The following is a 15,004-nucleotide window of genomic DNA, read 5'->3' on the forward strand; positions in this document are numbered from 1 at the left end:
TGAGGATTAAAGGTGAATTGCACTTATTCCTTCATCAAAGATTCAATTGTTGTTGTGCAGAAAAAAAAAAAAAGTACATTGATACACACCTTGGGTTGTTAGCGACAATTTTTACAAAAAATGAATAAGAAAATAGGCATTCTTTTATAATTATTATTTTTTTTCTTGTTATATTCTTTATAATGAATTGATTGAGGAATACTAAGAAGGTTGATGTCTAACTTTGAAAAATGAATGAGGAGGAGGGTAGCAAATTACTTCCTGGGTCGATAAAGACCCAAGGTATGCATTTAAGGGTTAATTGAATTTACAAAAAAGTGAACAGTCAGTAATAAAATAAGAACAAATAAATAAATAGCATAGATAATTTAGAATAAAGATACAAATTAAATAAACTGTTTTTCAGGTAGGTCTAACATAGCACTGCATGACATTGGAAAAAAAACCCTGATATTGCAATTTTTTTTTTTTCTGCTATTATATTTTGTTGGTTTTTTCTTAAACATTTATACTCATATTCATTTTTTCTTTTTTTTTTTTTTAACAAGCAAAGTGGCAGATTCCGATACTGGTTGCTGATTTATCTTTTTCTTCTTTAAAGCTGCTGTCCGTAAGAATTGCCTCTTAGTTGCCATCTGTTTTAAACCTGCAATTAGATATATGCGGAATTATTATCTTTACGTGCATTGTGCATCGGCACGGCGGCTCAGCGCGGATAAATCTAATGTTTGCTGTCAGTCACCATACCGGTGTGGATACTGTACTTCGGAGTCACAGATTGTAGTCTTGAAGTATGACCAAAGTAGGAATTTTCACTGGAAAATGTCATCTAAACAAGTAACATGTCTGCCACTTTTGTTCTGACCAACTGAGGGGAAAAAGCATTAGGCCTACAATAAATTGCACTGCCAATGGTGATTAAATCTAACGATAACTTAACTCATATCACATCAAACCGTGCAAATTATTATTGTTGTACTTTGTTCTCAAATTGTTAAGGTAAACAACATAAGCATTGCATGACTGCATTTAGTGTGTATTAGTGTTACCTGTAGATTTCAATTTCAGTAGCCACTCCACAGTCCGACGTCTTTTGCTTTTTCACCACGGCTGAATCTCCAGTTGTCACTGAAGATTGTCATTTGGACCCTTTTGGATCAAAATGTTGAGGCTATAAATGATCCGCTACCAGCAGCATCCTATATGCAGGGACTCCTTTCTTTCAGTTTACAGACGTGACGTAATGACGCAAAGACGAGCGGTCGCATGCTTGAATTTCCCACGTAAATTCACCAGTATCGATTTATTATAAAACATTATTACAAGCTTACTGTTGTAAATCAGGCTAAGGTTAGGAGATAGTTTTGAACACTGGCTGGTTATGTACTTGCTCAAACTGATTTTGGATCATTTTTAACCAAAAAAAAAAAAAAAAAAAAAAAAGAGACTGCAGCTCTAAGCAAACTTATTTGTTGCTTATTTGCTCCATTAAAGGCCAAACTGACCTTAAACAAAAATACCTATAGCCATTTGAAATTATAGGCATCACTGCATTAATTATGATCCAATCAAAGATACATACATGTAGCATGAGCAGTGGTTTTTGATTTAAATTGGATTATATAATTTTAAGATTTAAAGTAAAAACAGAATGGTCTGACTTGAGATTTGTGAAATTATGCTACATAGACACACCTGCACAAAACAAAAACAGCAGACAAACTGAATGAAAATGCAAATTCACTTGTGGAACATTCAGTGATATAGCTTTTCATTGGTTTCCGCTGTAGCACTGCGCTTATAAACACTACTTTATATGGAGATGCACTCGAAACTTTTGAAGACAGTCCGTTCCCTTCAGACATTTTCATATAAACCCCCCAATTCATTATATTTTTCTTCATATTTTGTGCATCATGAACAATTGAGCTGCTGTGCCTGGTACAGAATTTTCTTTGCTGGCGAGTCTGTGCTCTATTCTTTGCATCAGTCTTCAGTGTGATCTCTCTCTGGCCTGTGTTAACATGCTGTTTACAGATGTCATAATATTTAAAATGATGACAGTATTCAGGTCAAGAAATGTAATAATCAAACATAAAGCCACATTTCCACTTTCCCCAGGAACTAGTGACATTGGGGTGGTACTCAATGTGTTTCGACGGCAGGAACCAGGGTCTAAATAAAATTCCTGGTAAAAATTTCCAACCTCAGAAAGTCCCTGCTCGCAAGGCAGTGCTTTTTCAAAGTTCAGGAACTTTCGGGGGTGGGACTTACGTGCTGAACATGCTAATTGGTTGAGTTCACGCAGCATTTTGATTGGTTGACTGCATGCAGCATTTTATTTCAACCACCATTTTTTTTAAAGTCTGTTGCGGTGCATGTAGTAAGAGTTGTTTGCTATTCGAATCAACAATGGAGTTTAAAAAATACAACCGATAGCCTGTCGACAAGGTTTAGGCTTTATTAAGTTTAGAAATCCAGTGGGAACTGGAAAGTTGTGCACAGTCCTACGTCACTAATTTGCCTAATCTTCACTGTACCTTAGACTGGGATGAAAACGCAGACAGCAGCAGGTTTGGGGGGGGGAAGTTCCTGGGACAATTGTTCTGGGTAATTTTGGTGGAAATGCGGCTTAAACTGCATAGTGTTCGCTATATAAATTAAATATAAAGATGGCATGTCTGCTTAATATCTCAATGGTACCAACGGCACATGAATATCAGGTTTAAAATAATGGACAAGTCAGAAGAAGCTGTGCACTAGACAGGCACCCCAAGCGTATTTATTGTATCAAGCATAGCATTGGTCTGCAACAGTGACAGTGTCCAGCCTATTATATAAAACTGGCAAAAAAAGCCTGGCTGTTAAATACGCTGAAGGAGACTGCTGGGTTATGCATTCCATTCTGTTTCACTCCATCCAGCTGTTTTTCAAAACCAAGAAGAAGTCTCATGAAAAAGAGAGTAAGTTCAGTTAAGAGAGACTGAGATTACAAGAGAAATGGGGCGAGTTAAAGGGGATCCCCTGTGATGTAGAGCATGTCTCCTTGGCACTGTGTCAGGTGCTCCAGGCTGACTGTTTTTTTTCTTTTTTTTTTTTTTTCCCTGCTGCAGACAGCTTTTTTCTGGCCTTAGGATTCAGAGGCAAACCCCTGGAGGGCTGAACCAAGCCTGAAAAAGTTTGAATAGGTGGGGGGTGGGGGGGGTTGAACGAAGGGGTTAGTGGTATGTAAAGTCAAGCTGGGGTTTTTCTTATTTCTTTTAATTTTTTTTATTTCTCAAACCCATCCCCCCACCCCCCTCCCCATCTGTGTTTGAGGGATATTCTTGCCCAGAGGAGGGAGGCTGAGGTATTGTGCCGTTTGTGTTAAAGAGCATGTGTGAAGTGTGAGATACGGATACGTCTGACCTGGCAGTGACCCCGATGTGTGTGCGAGTTAATGAATGGAAGCATGAGTCATCCAACAGCCGTGCCAGTAGTAATCGTCCTCTAGCTGGCCGCAAGATGAGCTGCAACATGTGGTGTGCAAACATGCTGTTCATCCACACACATTTGTGTCTGTCTCTTCATCATTCCCTGCGTTCTGACATTTACACACATGCACATTGGCTCAAGTCTACTTAAAGATGGTAAGCATTAGGGGTAGGAATCGCAGGGTACCTCATGATATGATACGATCACGATACATGGCTCACGATAACAATATCACTATACAGCGATTCTGCGATAATCAATATGCTAGACAAACAAAATGCTAGTGAAAATCTCTTTATTAAAGTCCAAACTATTAGAAAACAGCACTAAGTTTAGTCTGTAAATTAAATTTAACATTTTAAGTAAATGAAACATTTTATGCTTATACTTTTTAAAAACTTAAACTTTTCTTTGCGTGTAAACTGACACATTTAGCCTAAGTTAACTGCTTATCGACTTATTTTATATAAACCTGGTACATTTAAAAAAAATACCAATCTCTTTTATTTAAACCTGGGAACATCTGTGTTTACCAGCTTTCTTAAAGTCATCCTGGCAATAGTGTTGTCAAAAAGGTACTGACTTACCGATGGGTATTTTAAAATGTTAAAAATGTGACGATGCCAGCATAGCCTAGCATTTGAGCGCTTTTGAGCGGATTCTTAAACACCTCTGATTGACCATTGTGTGTTCACATATATGTCTGTGATTGGCTACAATGATCAAAAACATATTGTAAATGGACATCTTTGATGCTCTAGATTTACACGGGAGCATTTGAAAGCAGGCGTCTATCAGCTGATCCCTAATATATCCGCTGATAGACAAATGCACTGATAGACTTCCGTGTATATCTAAGTGCTCGGTGAAGGACGTCAAAGATGTCCACGTTTGTCATATCAGTGGTATAAAAGCCTAAGTGCGTCAAGACTTAAAAATAATAGATGCCCCAGCCACGTTTTAAGTTCACTCACTGCTATCTGCCATCCCATTAAAAACAACTTTTTCTTAAGCAAGTCAATTTATGTTCACGTTTCCCTCATTCATGTGTTGAGCGCCTTGAAGTAGCGATGGTGGGAGCAAGGAAATCTATTTAGAGTGCCTTATTATATTAATTAAAATATTGATATTCGGCGCCAGCATATCAAATCTCCTACCGCACAGAGAAGGACAATGATACATCGCCCTATCAATATTTTGTCCCACCCCTAGAAAGCATGTTGGTTGTGATGGGCACGAGCACTCAAGGACTTAAGAGAGACAGTGAAGTTTGATAAGGAAGTTCAAAGTGTTTTTTTTTTTTTGTTTGTTTGTTTTAAAAACTATATCAGATCCCAAAAGCAAACAGATTGTACTAATACTAAAAATCATGATGCTAACCTTTATCACCATAGCAAAATCTCAGTTAGCCAGTCAGTGATTAATTTATGAATCATTAAAATATTGGTTTTTGTGAGGTTGTGAGCCCATAGACTGTAATAGTACACTGGAAATTTTTAAAAGCTTCGCTTAAATGTGCGTTATAAAAAACAACAAAAAAAACAATTGGTTGTAGTTTGGTTCGTTTGGTTCATTTGGTCCGGACCAAAGAAGAAAAAAACCCCCATTTAGTCCTGGTCTGATTAGCATTCAGATTGGCAATTTTATCACCGAACCTTAAGGCATAGGGATACATTCACAACGTGATTGGTCGGATTTTATGACGTATTGCCTGTTTTGAGACGGAACTTGCCGAACATCAAAACAAGGCTGTGTGCTGAGGTAAATGCGCTCGTTGTGTGTGCGTAGCGGTGCGTAGCCTGCATGTGATGGTATTTTGGCCAGCTGGAAGCTTGTGAGTCAAAACAGCGGTGGGAATCCATCCGTCACACACACAAATTATCTGCTGCATGGGGACGCGAGTCTGATGCCTGTCATGGGCAAACTCGCGTCTATGATGAGAAAAATCGACATGATTGAGGATTCTGTCCTTTTTAGGATCTCACCTTCCTGTTTATTTGTTTACATGTCTTTGGTCCATGTTGCGTTCATATATCATTCGAACCGCACCAGAGTTCATTTGGAAGTGGACCGATACCCATCTTTTCAGCGGCCTCGGTCCGCTTGTTTGGTGCGCACCAGGGTTCGGATGGCAGCGTTCACAAATGTTCAAATGAATCGCACTAACTGAGCAATCGCACCAGGGTTCGTTTTAATCGAACCAAACATGACAAGTGTGAACGCACCCTAACATCTGTTGAAATAGAATTCTTAATTGCAGAATTGAGATTTGAACCCAGAAACAGTATTTGATATGACTAAGCAAGTGGTTAGCTAAATGCGAACATACCAAAATGGGACCTCATTTGTAATTTTATGATTTGCATTTGAATACTTTGCCTGTTTATCGGAGCACTCAGGCAATCCAGCTGACCACCCTTGAGGCATATTGCCTCATCTTTCTCAGCACATGACTAAGCACTTGGCTGTGTGTTTAGAGTGTTGTTAGCTTCTGGTTGAGTGGTAGTAATGGAGACTGTCATGCTGGGATATGGAACTTCAAACCTTAGGATGCTACTCTCTGAGCACTTAGCTGGCAGAGCACCTCTCCCTGTGTCATCGGTGGGGGGGAAGTCCTCAAATGAGATTAAGTGCCATGAAAGCAGCGTGATTTCAGGCTGAGGAAGGTTGCCAAATGAGCCGAGCTCAGCACATTTCCTCGAAAGCGTGTCGCTGCATGTTGGCATGCTGTCTGTCCACACTGACAGTGAAAGTGCTGTGGAAACAACAAATACAGCCCATCAGAACATATTTAATGTTTAAATCACAGCCGTGTGGACAGGGACTTTTGTTTTCTAGTTTGTTTCTTAAAGGACAAAGTGTTTACTATACAACCACCTAAACTTACTGACTGACCAATCTGATATCTTTTTTTTCCTTCAGCTGGATCAGGATCGTTACAGGGTCCTCAGACGCCTCAGTCGACCAGCAGTTCTATGGCCGAAGGTGGTGACCTGAAGCCCCCTACACCTGCCTCAACACCGCACAGTCAGATGCCACCCATGCCTGGTGCTAGGTACATCAATATTGTGCCTTTCTGTATCAACTGTAATATCAGTTTTGGGACAGGATATTCAGAATTAATTTCAAGGGCCAGAATTTCTTATTTGAGCTTACCATCATTATGTCTCGCACAGGAGCAGTGTGAATTTGCAGGACCCGTTTGCTGATGGTGGGGATCCAGCTTTTTCCAGACGTAACTCTGTGACCCCCAATTCAGGTTATCAGCCTGGTATTGGTGGACCAGACATGATGGGCCGCATGGGGCCTTATGAGCCAAATAAGGACCCCTTTGGTGGTATGAGAAAAGGTGACTCTTCTGGTCATATTCTTACTCTGGAATATTCAGGATCACTTGGGTGAATTTTTCTGTGTTTGTTCATTTTCATATGGAATTATCTCTCGCCATTATCATGTATGAGACATGCATACATATATTCGGGCCCAATTTATAAGATAAAATCTTTATTGTGCTGCTATAATATTGAGCCAGCTCTGTTACGGTGTAGTTTGTTTGTACTTTGCTACATTAACACTTCAAAATTTAAAGTTGTCTGCTCTCATAAGTATTATGCACATCCTATTATTTTTATCCCAGTGTGATTGATTGTTAAAAGGCTCAACAAAAAAAAAACATTTTAAACAAATTTAGTAATTATACATATAAATATAAAAAGCGTTTTTTAATGATTTGTCATGCAGTAAATAAAACACCATGATAAGAATCATAGGTTGTACATAATATTTTAGTATACAAAAGGGGATGTTCAGTGTGTTTCTCTGCTTGCATTTTCAGCAGGTGAGCAGTTCATGAGCCCAAGTCAAGGCCCAAACAGTGGCATGAGTGAACAATATAACCGAGGCGCCCCAGGACCTATGGGCAATATGCCAATGGGTCAAAGACAACAGTATCCATATGGTCCAGGATACGACAGAAGGTGAGAGCATTTATTTCTCCGTTTTACCTATATATTAAGTGTAGCCATTGAATTTATCACAGCAATGAATACATTACTACAGAAATCTGACAAGTGTTCATTTTAATATATAATAGCTTTGCTGTGATTTTTACATTTCAACCCAACCCAACCAAGGAGTTGTCTTCTGTTACCTTTCTCAAAAGTCATTTCTTTATTTCCTCACAGACCAGAGACAAGTATGGGCCCAGATGGTAATATGGGTCCACAACCTAACATGATGCCTTCTGGTGCAGATGCAGGGATGTACTCACCCAACCGGCCCCCACAACAGCAGAGGTTAGCATTTAATTAAACTACACAGATGTTGTATCTGTGCTTTATTAGAAAACTTGCTTAAAATGTTGAAATGCTTGAAATTGAAATTTCACAATTATTGCTCGCTTATTTCTATTGTTTGCTACTCACTATTGAACATCCATGCTTTTTGGGCCTTTCTGAAACTCGATGTATATTTTTGGATTGCAGGCATGATTCTTACAGTAATCAATACCCTGGCCAAGGTGCTCCCCCTTGTGGACCATACCCAAACCAACAGTCAGGAATGTACCCACAACAGCAACCGGTCAGTGCAAGACAACCTTTTAAAACTTATTGTATTGTTGGTAGCTGTCATTGCCTAAGATCTAAAAACTTTTTCTCATACAGAATTACACACAGAAGAGACCGGTTGATGGTGTTTATGGTCCTCCTGCAAAGCGCCATGAAGGGGACATATACCCGTTTAGTGGTCAGCAACAGGGACCCCAGGCCCCAGGTGGACCTCAGTCCCAACCAGATTTGTATAATCAATATAATACCTATCCAGGCTCAGACAGACGCCCACCAGGCCCACAGAGCCAATTTCCTTTTGGTTTTGGGCGAGACCGAGGACCTAACGCGGGTGGTCCAAACTCCCAGCCCTCCATGCAGCCACAGATAATGGGTAGCTCCATGAGTGGTTCCATGCCTTCAGTCCCAGATGGACCCCAAGGTCCCATGTGGCCTGGGCGTAATGAGATGAACTACCCAAACTATCATAATCGCCAGGGGCCCCCTGGTGTCCCTTCTCAAAGTCAAGGCTACCACAGCATGAATCGTTCTGAAGACATGATGCCTTCAGATCAGCGCATTAACCATGAGGGATCTTGGCCTGGCCATGTTAACCAGCGGCAGCCCCCATACGGGCCTGGAGCCTCTGGGCCACCAATGTCCAGACCTCTTCAGCCCAACTATCAATCCTCCCAGAACCACATTCCACAAGTATCCAGCCCTGCACCCATGCCAAGACCAATGGAGAATAGGACCTCACCCAGTAAGTCTCCATACATGCACTCGGGGATGAAAATTCAGAAAGCTGGACCTCCAGTTCCTGCATCACACATTGCCCAGCCGCCAGTGCAGCCCCCTCTGATTCGGAGAGACGTAGCATTCCCACCAGGTTCAATAGAGGCCTCACAGCCCATTCTGAAACCACGTCGTCGGCTTACCATGAAAGATATTGGTAAGAGGCTCACAGCATCGTTCCCATGAATACTTGTCTTGATCCATTTGTAAAGTGTTCTAAAAGTTTTGTTGTTTGTTTCAGGAACACCGGAGGCTTGGCGAGTCATGATGTCCCTCAAATCAGGCTTGTTAGCTGAGAGCACATGGGCTTTGGATACCATTAATATTCTTCTCTATGATGACAACAGCATTTCTAACTTTAATCTGAACCAGGTTAGTAAATTTTATAGACTATATGACTAGGGATGGGTCAGGTTTGTCAACTAGTGTTATTTATTTTTAATTAATCTTTGTTCCGATTGCAGCTTCCTGGCTTCCTTGAGCTCATTGTTGAGTACTTCCGGAGGTGTCTCATTGAGATCTTTGGCATCTTGAAAGAGTATGAGGTTGGAGACCCTGGGCAGCGTACCCTAATTGACCCAAATGCCATTGACCCTGAGGTGTCTGATGAGGAGGGGCCAGAGGCAGAGCAGATGGAAGAGGTGGATGAGGAGGAGGATGATGAAGATGTCGAGATCAACCCTATCCAGACGGCACAAGTCCAGGTCAAGCAGGAAAAAGAGGAGTCTACGCAGGTCCAAAAATCCAATGAAAAGAATGACATAGAAGAAAGGGAAGGTGAAGACACTTCATGCAAAGATCATCTCAGATCATCTACCCCATTGCAGGACACGAGTGCCTCCCAGGAGAGGCCAAAGCAGGCTAGTAAATTTGACAAGCTTCCCATCAAGATATTGAGGAAAAAAGACCCGTTTGTGATTGGGCGCACTAGTAAATTGGGTCGGCGACAAGCCTTTGATAGTGGTCTTATCCATTGGAGTGTGGGTGGTGGTGACACCACAGAGCACATACAAACCCATTTTGAGAGCAAGATGGAACTCTTGAAGCATCAGAAACGGGTGCCAGTGAATGTTGACCCACGTAAGAAGATATCTCAAGTAGTGGAAACTGTTACGGATAATGCTCAGAAGGCTCAGACAAATGAAGAGCAGCAACAAGTACAACCTCAGCCATCCTCAAATCAACCATTGTCAGAAGGTAAAATTACTACAACAGCAAGCACGTCGGCGAGTATAACGGCTACCATTGATGATGTTCTGTCTGCAAGGCGAGGCTCTGTGACTGAGGAAGCAGTCAGAGGCAACAGGGATAGTGACAAGGAGAAAAATACGTTTCTCTTTGGCATTGATCTTGCACAGCAGAGTCGCAAAATCAAGATCTTGGAAGACGAGCCACATAGCAAGGATGAGACCCCGCTCTGTACACTCTCAGATTGGCAGGATGCCCTTGCTCGCCGCTGCATCTGTGTTTCCAACATTGTTCGCAGCCTTTCCTTTATTCCTGGTAATGATCTGGAGATGTCAAAGCATCCAGGACTTTTGCTGTTACTTGGTCGGCTTGTGCTGTTGCACCATCGGCATCCTGAACGCAAGCAGGCCCCGGTTACCTATGAAAAAGAAGAGGAGGAAGATGAAGGTGTCAGTTGCGAGCGAGACGAGTGGTGGTGGGACTGTCTTGAGGTTTTGCGGGAAAACTGCTTGGTCACATTAGCAAACATCTCAGGCCAGCTGGACCTCTCCATCTACCCTGAAAGTATTTGCTTGCCACTGCTGGATGGCTTGCTCCACTGGGCCGTGTGCCCTTCGGCTGAAGCGATTGACCCCTTCCCCACGCTGGGGCTCAATGGGACACTGTCTCCCCAGAGACTCGTCCTTGAAACCCTTAGTAAGCTTAGCATCCAGGATAACAATGTTGACCTCATTCTGGCTACGCCACCTTTCAGCCGCTTGGAGAAGCTCTACGGCTCCCTCGTGCGCATGGTTGGTGACCGCAAAGTGCCCGTCTGCCGGGAAATGGCGGTAGTGCTGTTAGCTAATCTCGCGCAAGGCGACAATGTCGCGGCCCGTGCTATTGCTGTGCAGAAAGGAAGTGTTGGAAACCTTCTTGGCTTCTTGGAGGACAGTCTTGCAGCCACCCAGTTTCAACAGAGTCAGGGCTCGTTATTGCACTTACAAGGTGCACACTTCGAGCCCACTAGTGTGGACATGATGAGGCGGGCGGCACGAGCCCTGTACGCCCTTGCCAAAGTGGAAGAGAACCACTCTGAGTTCACGCTGTATGAGTCACGGCTACTGGACATATCGGTGTCCCCACTTATGAACTCTTTGGTGTCCCATGTAATCTGTGACGTACTTTTTCTGATCGGCCAGTCATGACAGCCGTGGGGGTGATCATGTTTTTCCCCACTCGTTTTTTTAATGTGTGTGTGTCTGCGTGAGTGGAGAAAATTTAACAGCGAAACTGACTGACTGTATGTTCTTTTTTTTTTTTAATTTATGCAAAATCACCTCAGATTCCACTGTCTATCCTGTCTACCCTTGCTTTGCTCTCAAGGAAGGATATACCATTAAGTCGCGATCGATTTAACATGTATGATAAGAATTAAACTAACAAGGATGTGCCGATCGAGATCCTCACCTGCAAGAGTGCGCTGCCCTTTGGACTTTTTTTTTTTTTTTTGTAAGGAAAAATAAAATTACAAAAAAGACACAAAAAACAAAACTGTAACCAAAGTTGCTGTCACGTTTACAGTGAGTTTGGGGAAAAATTGTGCCCATATTTACCTTCCGGGTGAGGATGGGCATGAAGACGACCATAATCTGGTTCTTGGAGGCTAAATGGACTTGCAGACTCTGGTGTGTGGTATAAATTGCTGTAACTTTGATTAAATATATACTTAGCCCTAAAGGAACCAGGTCGTTGGCTGTGAACAGAAATGTAAATGGGAGGCCTGTGCAGTAGATTGTAGGACTTTTTTCTGTACTGTACACCTTAAAACTGTAAACATACTGTAACAATACTGTTTCACACTGAGATAATGCTGGCTTGGCAGCAAAAAAACTGTAGTTTTTAAAAATGATTTTAGTTCATGTTGAGAGAGGAAAAAATGGCTTTCCCCCCAAAGTAACGTGAACCTACAACACCCCGACCTCTTCTTTGTCCCTCGATTGTATGACTTGACCCTTAAAGAAATCACCTCTTAGGACTGGTCTTGAGCTCTAGATGCAGTCCAGGCTGCAGTGTATATAATGATGTTGTAAATTACACTTTGCTCTTTTTTTCTTTCTCTCTCATCTTATGGCGCTCTTCACCGTTTTTAATCTTTGACGAATTAAAGGTTTCACTCAACAGATCTCTCATTGCGCATTGCCATGTGTTTATTTACCACCTTTCTCTCCTTACATCTCTGGTTGTAGGGATGCAATCTTTTGCCCTTGCGATCCCATACACATAACATTTCAATTCTTTTTGTTAAAGCTGTAGAGGCATATATCAAACCAGACAAGTCCATTAACTCCAACCGATTTCATCATCATTCACCGGAACAAAGATACAATAAACAAGTTTTTCCCCTCTTTCCCAGCGGTTTCCTTAGTCGATTCCAGTGCTATGGATTCATATTTGTATTTCAGATGATGTAGCTAAAATCTTGTTGTAAATTCCTTTTTCCCCCTTTTTGGCTTAATGAATATCATTTATTCCGTATGAAATCTTTATACTATATGTTCCACGTGTTAAGAATAAATGTACATTAAATCTTGGTAAAACGCTTGTGATTGGTTTATTTATATCAATTTTTTATCAGTTTCGCAGTTGGAGTTTATGAATTTATAAGCTGTATGGACTGCATTTGTTGCATTGTTGATTACCACAGATTCCTCAGTAAAACAAACAAACAAAAACAATGTGGCTGGAACCAAGGAAGTTATAATTGAAGTAAATGGTATATGCTCAAATGCCAGTGTTTGGCAAGTATAGCCAGAAGACTTAAATGTTACACATGTTCAGTTGTTGATACAATCTTACAAACTGCACATGCAAAGTTGTTGTCCATTAATTCCACATGTCATGTCATGACTCTGACTCTGTAAACACTTTAATTTTCATATGCACAAGGATACTTGAAAGGTCAAATCCTAATATGTATGACGCAACTAAAGTTTGTTCACCTAGAACAGTAATGCTGCCACAAAAGTGATTTGGACAACTTCACAGCCAAATTTAATTTTTTTCTATTCAGGTAAGTGCTTGAAAACAAATACAAGAATCACATTTCTGCTGATAAACTGAATGTCCCATTTACTTCCTTTGCAATTCTGTTATGAAACCTGTAAAAAATAATTTCTGTAGTAATCAAAATTATCCTCAGGTGCTGTTGGTAAGAGTATTAACACAACTGATTTGGCATCAATATGCATTTTTTAGCTGTCAGGTATGGTGGAGGCCTGACTCTACAGTTTCTGTACTGTAGTAGTATGGAAGATTGTATGAACTGCAAATTGCAAGTCCTGAGTTTAATTCGTTTTCTCAGAATTAATGGTGTCCAACCCAAAGAAAACGCCTAGGCTATTTGAAATGGAATAATTGCATACTGAAAAAATACAGTCTACAGTCAGAAAAATTGCATCCAGTTCAGTTAAAATCAGTCAATTGCATCCAGTTCAGTTAAAGTTCATTTAAAACTAGTTTTTGAAGTTGTACTTTATACGTGTTTTATATCATGCTAGCAGTAGACACGTGGCTACCTATCTAGGCTTAGAAATATCAGAGCACACAATGTTAATCCCATAGCCCCATCTAGTGGTTACGTGCAGATTTTCTTTTATTCCTCTTTTTTCCCTTCTTAACAGTACTTAGAAACTGATTAATAAACGGCAGCGCAGGGATGTGCGCAATGGATGTTGTCTCTTTACAGACTGCCCGAAAGCTATGAAAAGAGAAGCAAATGGATCGCTGCAATTCGCAGAAACAACTGGAATCCAGGCAGCGAAACGTGGATTTGCAGTTACCGTTTTGTGCTATATGTTGGTTTTGGGGGTAAATGTATACCCGCTATATTTTGATTTAACATGTTGGGCTGAGCGATATGACGATATAAGTGATCATTCTCCAAGTGGTTTGGATGTTTTGTCATTTAGTCTGTCTTGGGGGTGTGACAGCAATATGCTGTTGTCACGTAGTAGCTGTTACTTTTTTCAGCGCTGGCAAAGGTGGGCTATGCACAGTCGTGATTAGTGGATTTTTCTTTCTTCCTTTCGTTTTATTTTATTTTATGCATTCTAGGTGTAATTGTTTTGGAATTATACGTGTACCAGTCCACCAGCGTGACAAAACGTGTCCGGAGGTTTGAATCATAATCATATTAAATCGGACATAATGTCTATTGTTTGAATGCCATGGACTCATCTTTCTGGCCCGTCCAGACTAGCGCCCTCTAGTGTACAGAAAGAGCAATTTCTATCATTATTAGGAAACATTTTCGCTCAGTCAAGTGAGGTTTTATTTATTTATTATGTATCTGTTCAATAAAAATAGCACTTAGATTTAATATTTGATTATTATTTCATCAGTTTAATGTTTATTTCCTAGAGTGTGTATCTGCCATGGAAATGCACGCCGTCTGTAGAATCCTGTTGGAACCATCCTGTATTCATACCGAGTTTGTTCTTCACGTTTTTCTTTTGTTTTCATGTTTTTCGTTGTATTTTTATGACTATATGGGTCAATGACGTGACGTATCTTTTTTTTTTTTTCCAAAGGCCTTAAATAATAATAATAAAAAAACAAAGATATGACATCCAAAGTATGTAAGATAGTATAGATCTCTTTTTTATTGAATCCAAAAGGTTTTAATTATATTTTGCTACATTATAAAGGTATTTTAAAGATTTTGAAGTGTCAAAAGGTCATTCGGTTTAACCATCCAAAGGCCAATACAGCCATTTCATTTGTGATCAAAATCTTAAAATGTAATAAATGTATATATTTTTGTATTCTGGCATGATTTTATAACATCATATATCAACATAGTGCAAAATGGTATTAAAATTGTGTGTAGAAGTCGTTGCTTTGTTATGAGAAAGAATGTCTGGAAAAGTGAATTTCATTAATGTCATTTGGTGTAACCAATATAAAGGGACCATTTTGGATCAAGTCTTGCTGTCAATATCATGTGACAGGATGTGACA

General features: G+C 40.5%; 1 protein-coding gene across 2 annotated transcripts in view; it reads left to right on the forward strand.

The window, feature by feature from the left end:
* The window catches only part of arid1ab (AT-rich interactive domain 1Ab), an 82,246-nt gene extending 69,668 nt beyond the window's left edge, over window positions 1–12,578 (forward strand). For both annotated transcript variants that reach the window (XM_067361844.1, XM_067361845.1), the window contains 8 exons: window positions 6,397–6,529; window positions 6,651–6,823; window positions 7,310–7,451; window positions 7,659–7,769; window positions 7,959–8,055; window positions 8,139–8,973; window positions 9,058–9,188; window positions 9,281–12,578. In XM_067361844.1, coding sequence (XP_067217945.1) covers window positions 6,397–6,529; window positions 6,651–6,823; window positions 7,310–7,451; window positions 7,659–7,769; window positions 7,959–8,055; window positions 8,139–8,973; window positions 9,058–9,188; window positions 9,281–11,191 — 3,533 coding nt within the window. In that variant the 3' untranslated portion in view covers window positions 11,192–12,578. The remainder of the gene's footprint in view (window positions 1–6,396; window positions 6,530–6,650; window positions 6,824–7,309; window positions 7,452–7,658; window positions 7,770–7,958; window positions 8,056–8,138; window positions 8,974–9,057; window positions 9,189–9,280) is intronic.
* The last annotated feature ends 2,426 nt before the right edge of the window (window positions 12,579–15,004 follow it).

Source organism: Chanodichthys erythropterus, chromosome 15 (assembly GCF_024489055.1).
Source record: "Chanodichthys erythropterus isolate Z2021 chromosome 15, ASM2448905v1, whole genome shotgun sequence".
NCBI classification, from domain to species: Eukaryota; Metazoa; Chordata; class Actinopteri; order Cypriniformes; family Xenocyprididae; genus Chanodichthys; species Chanodichthys erythropterus.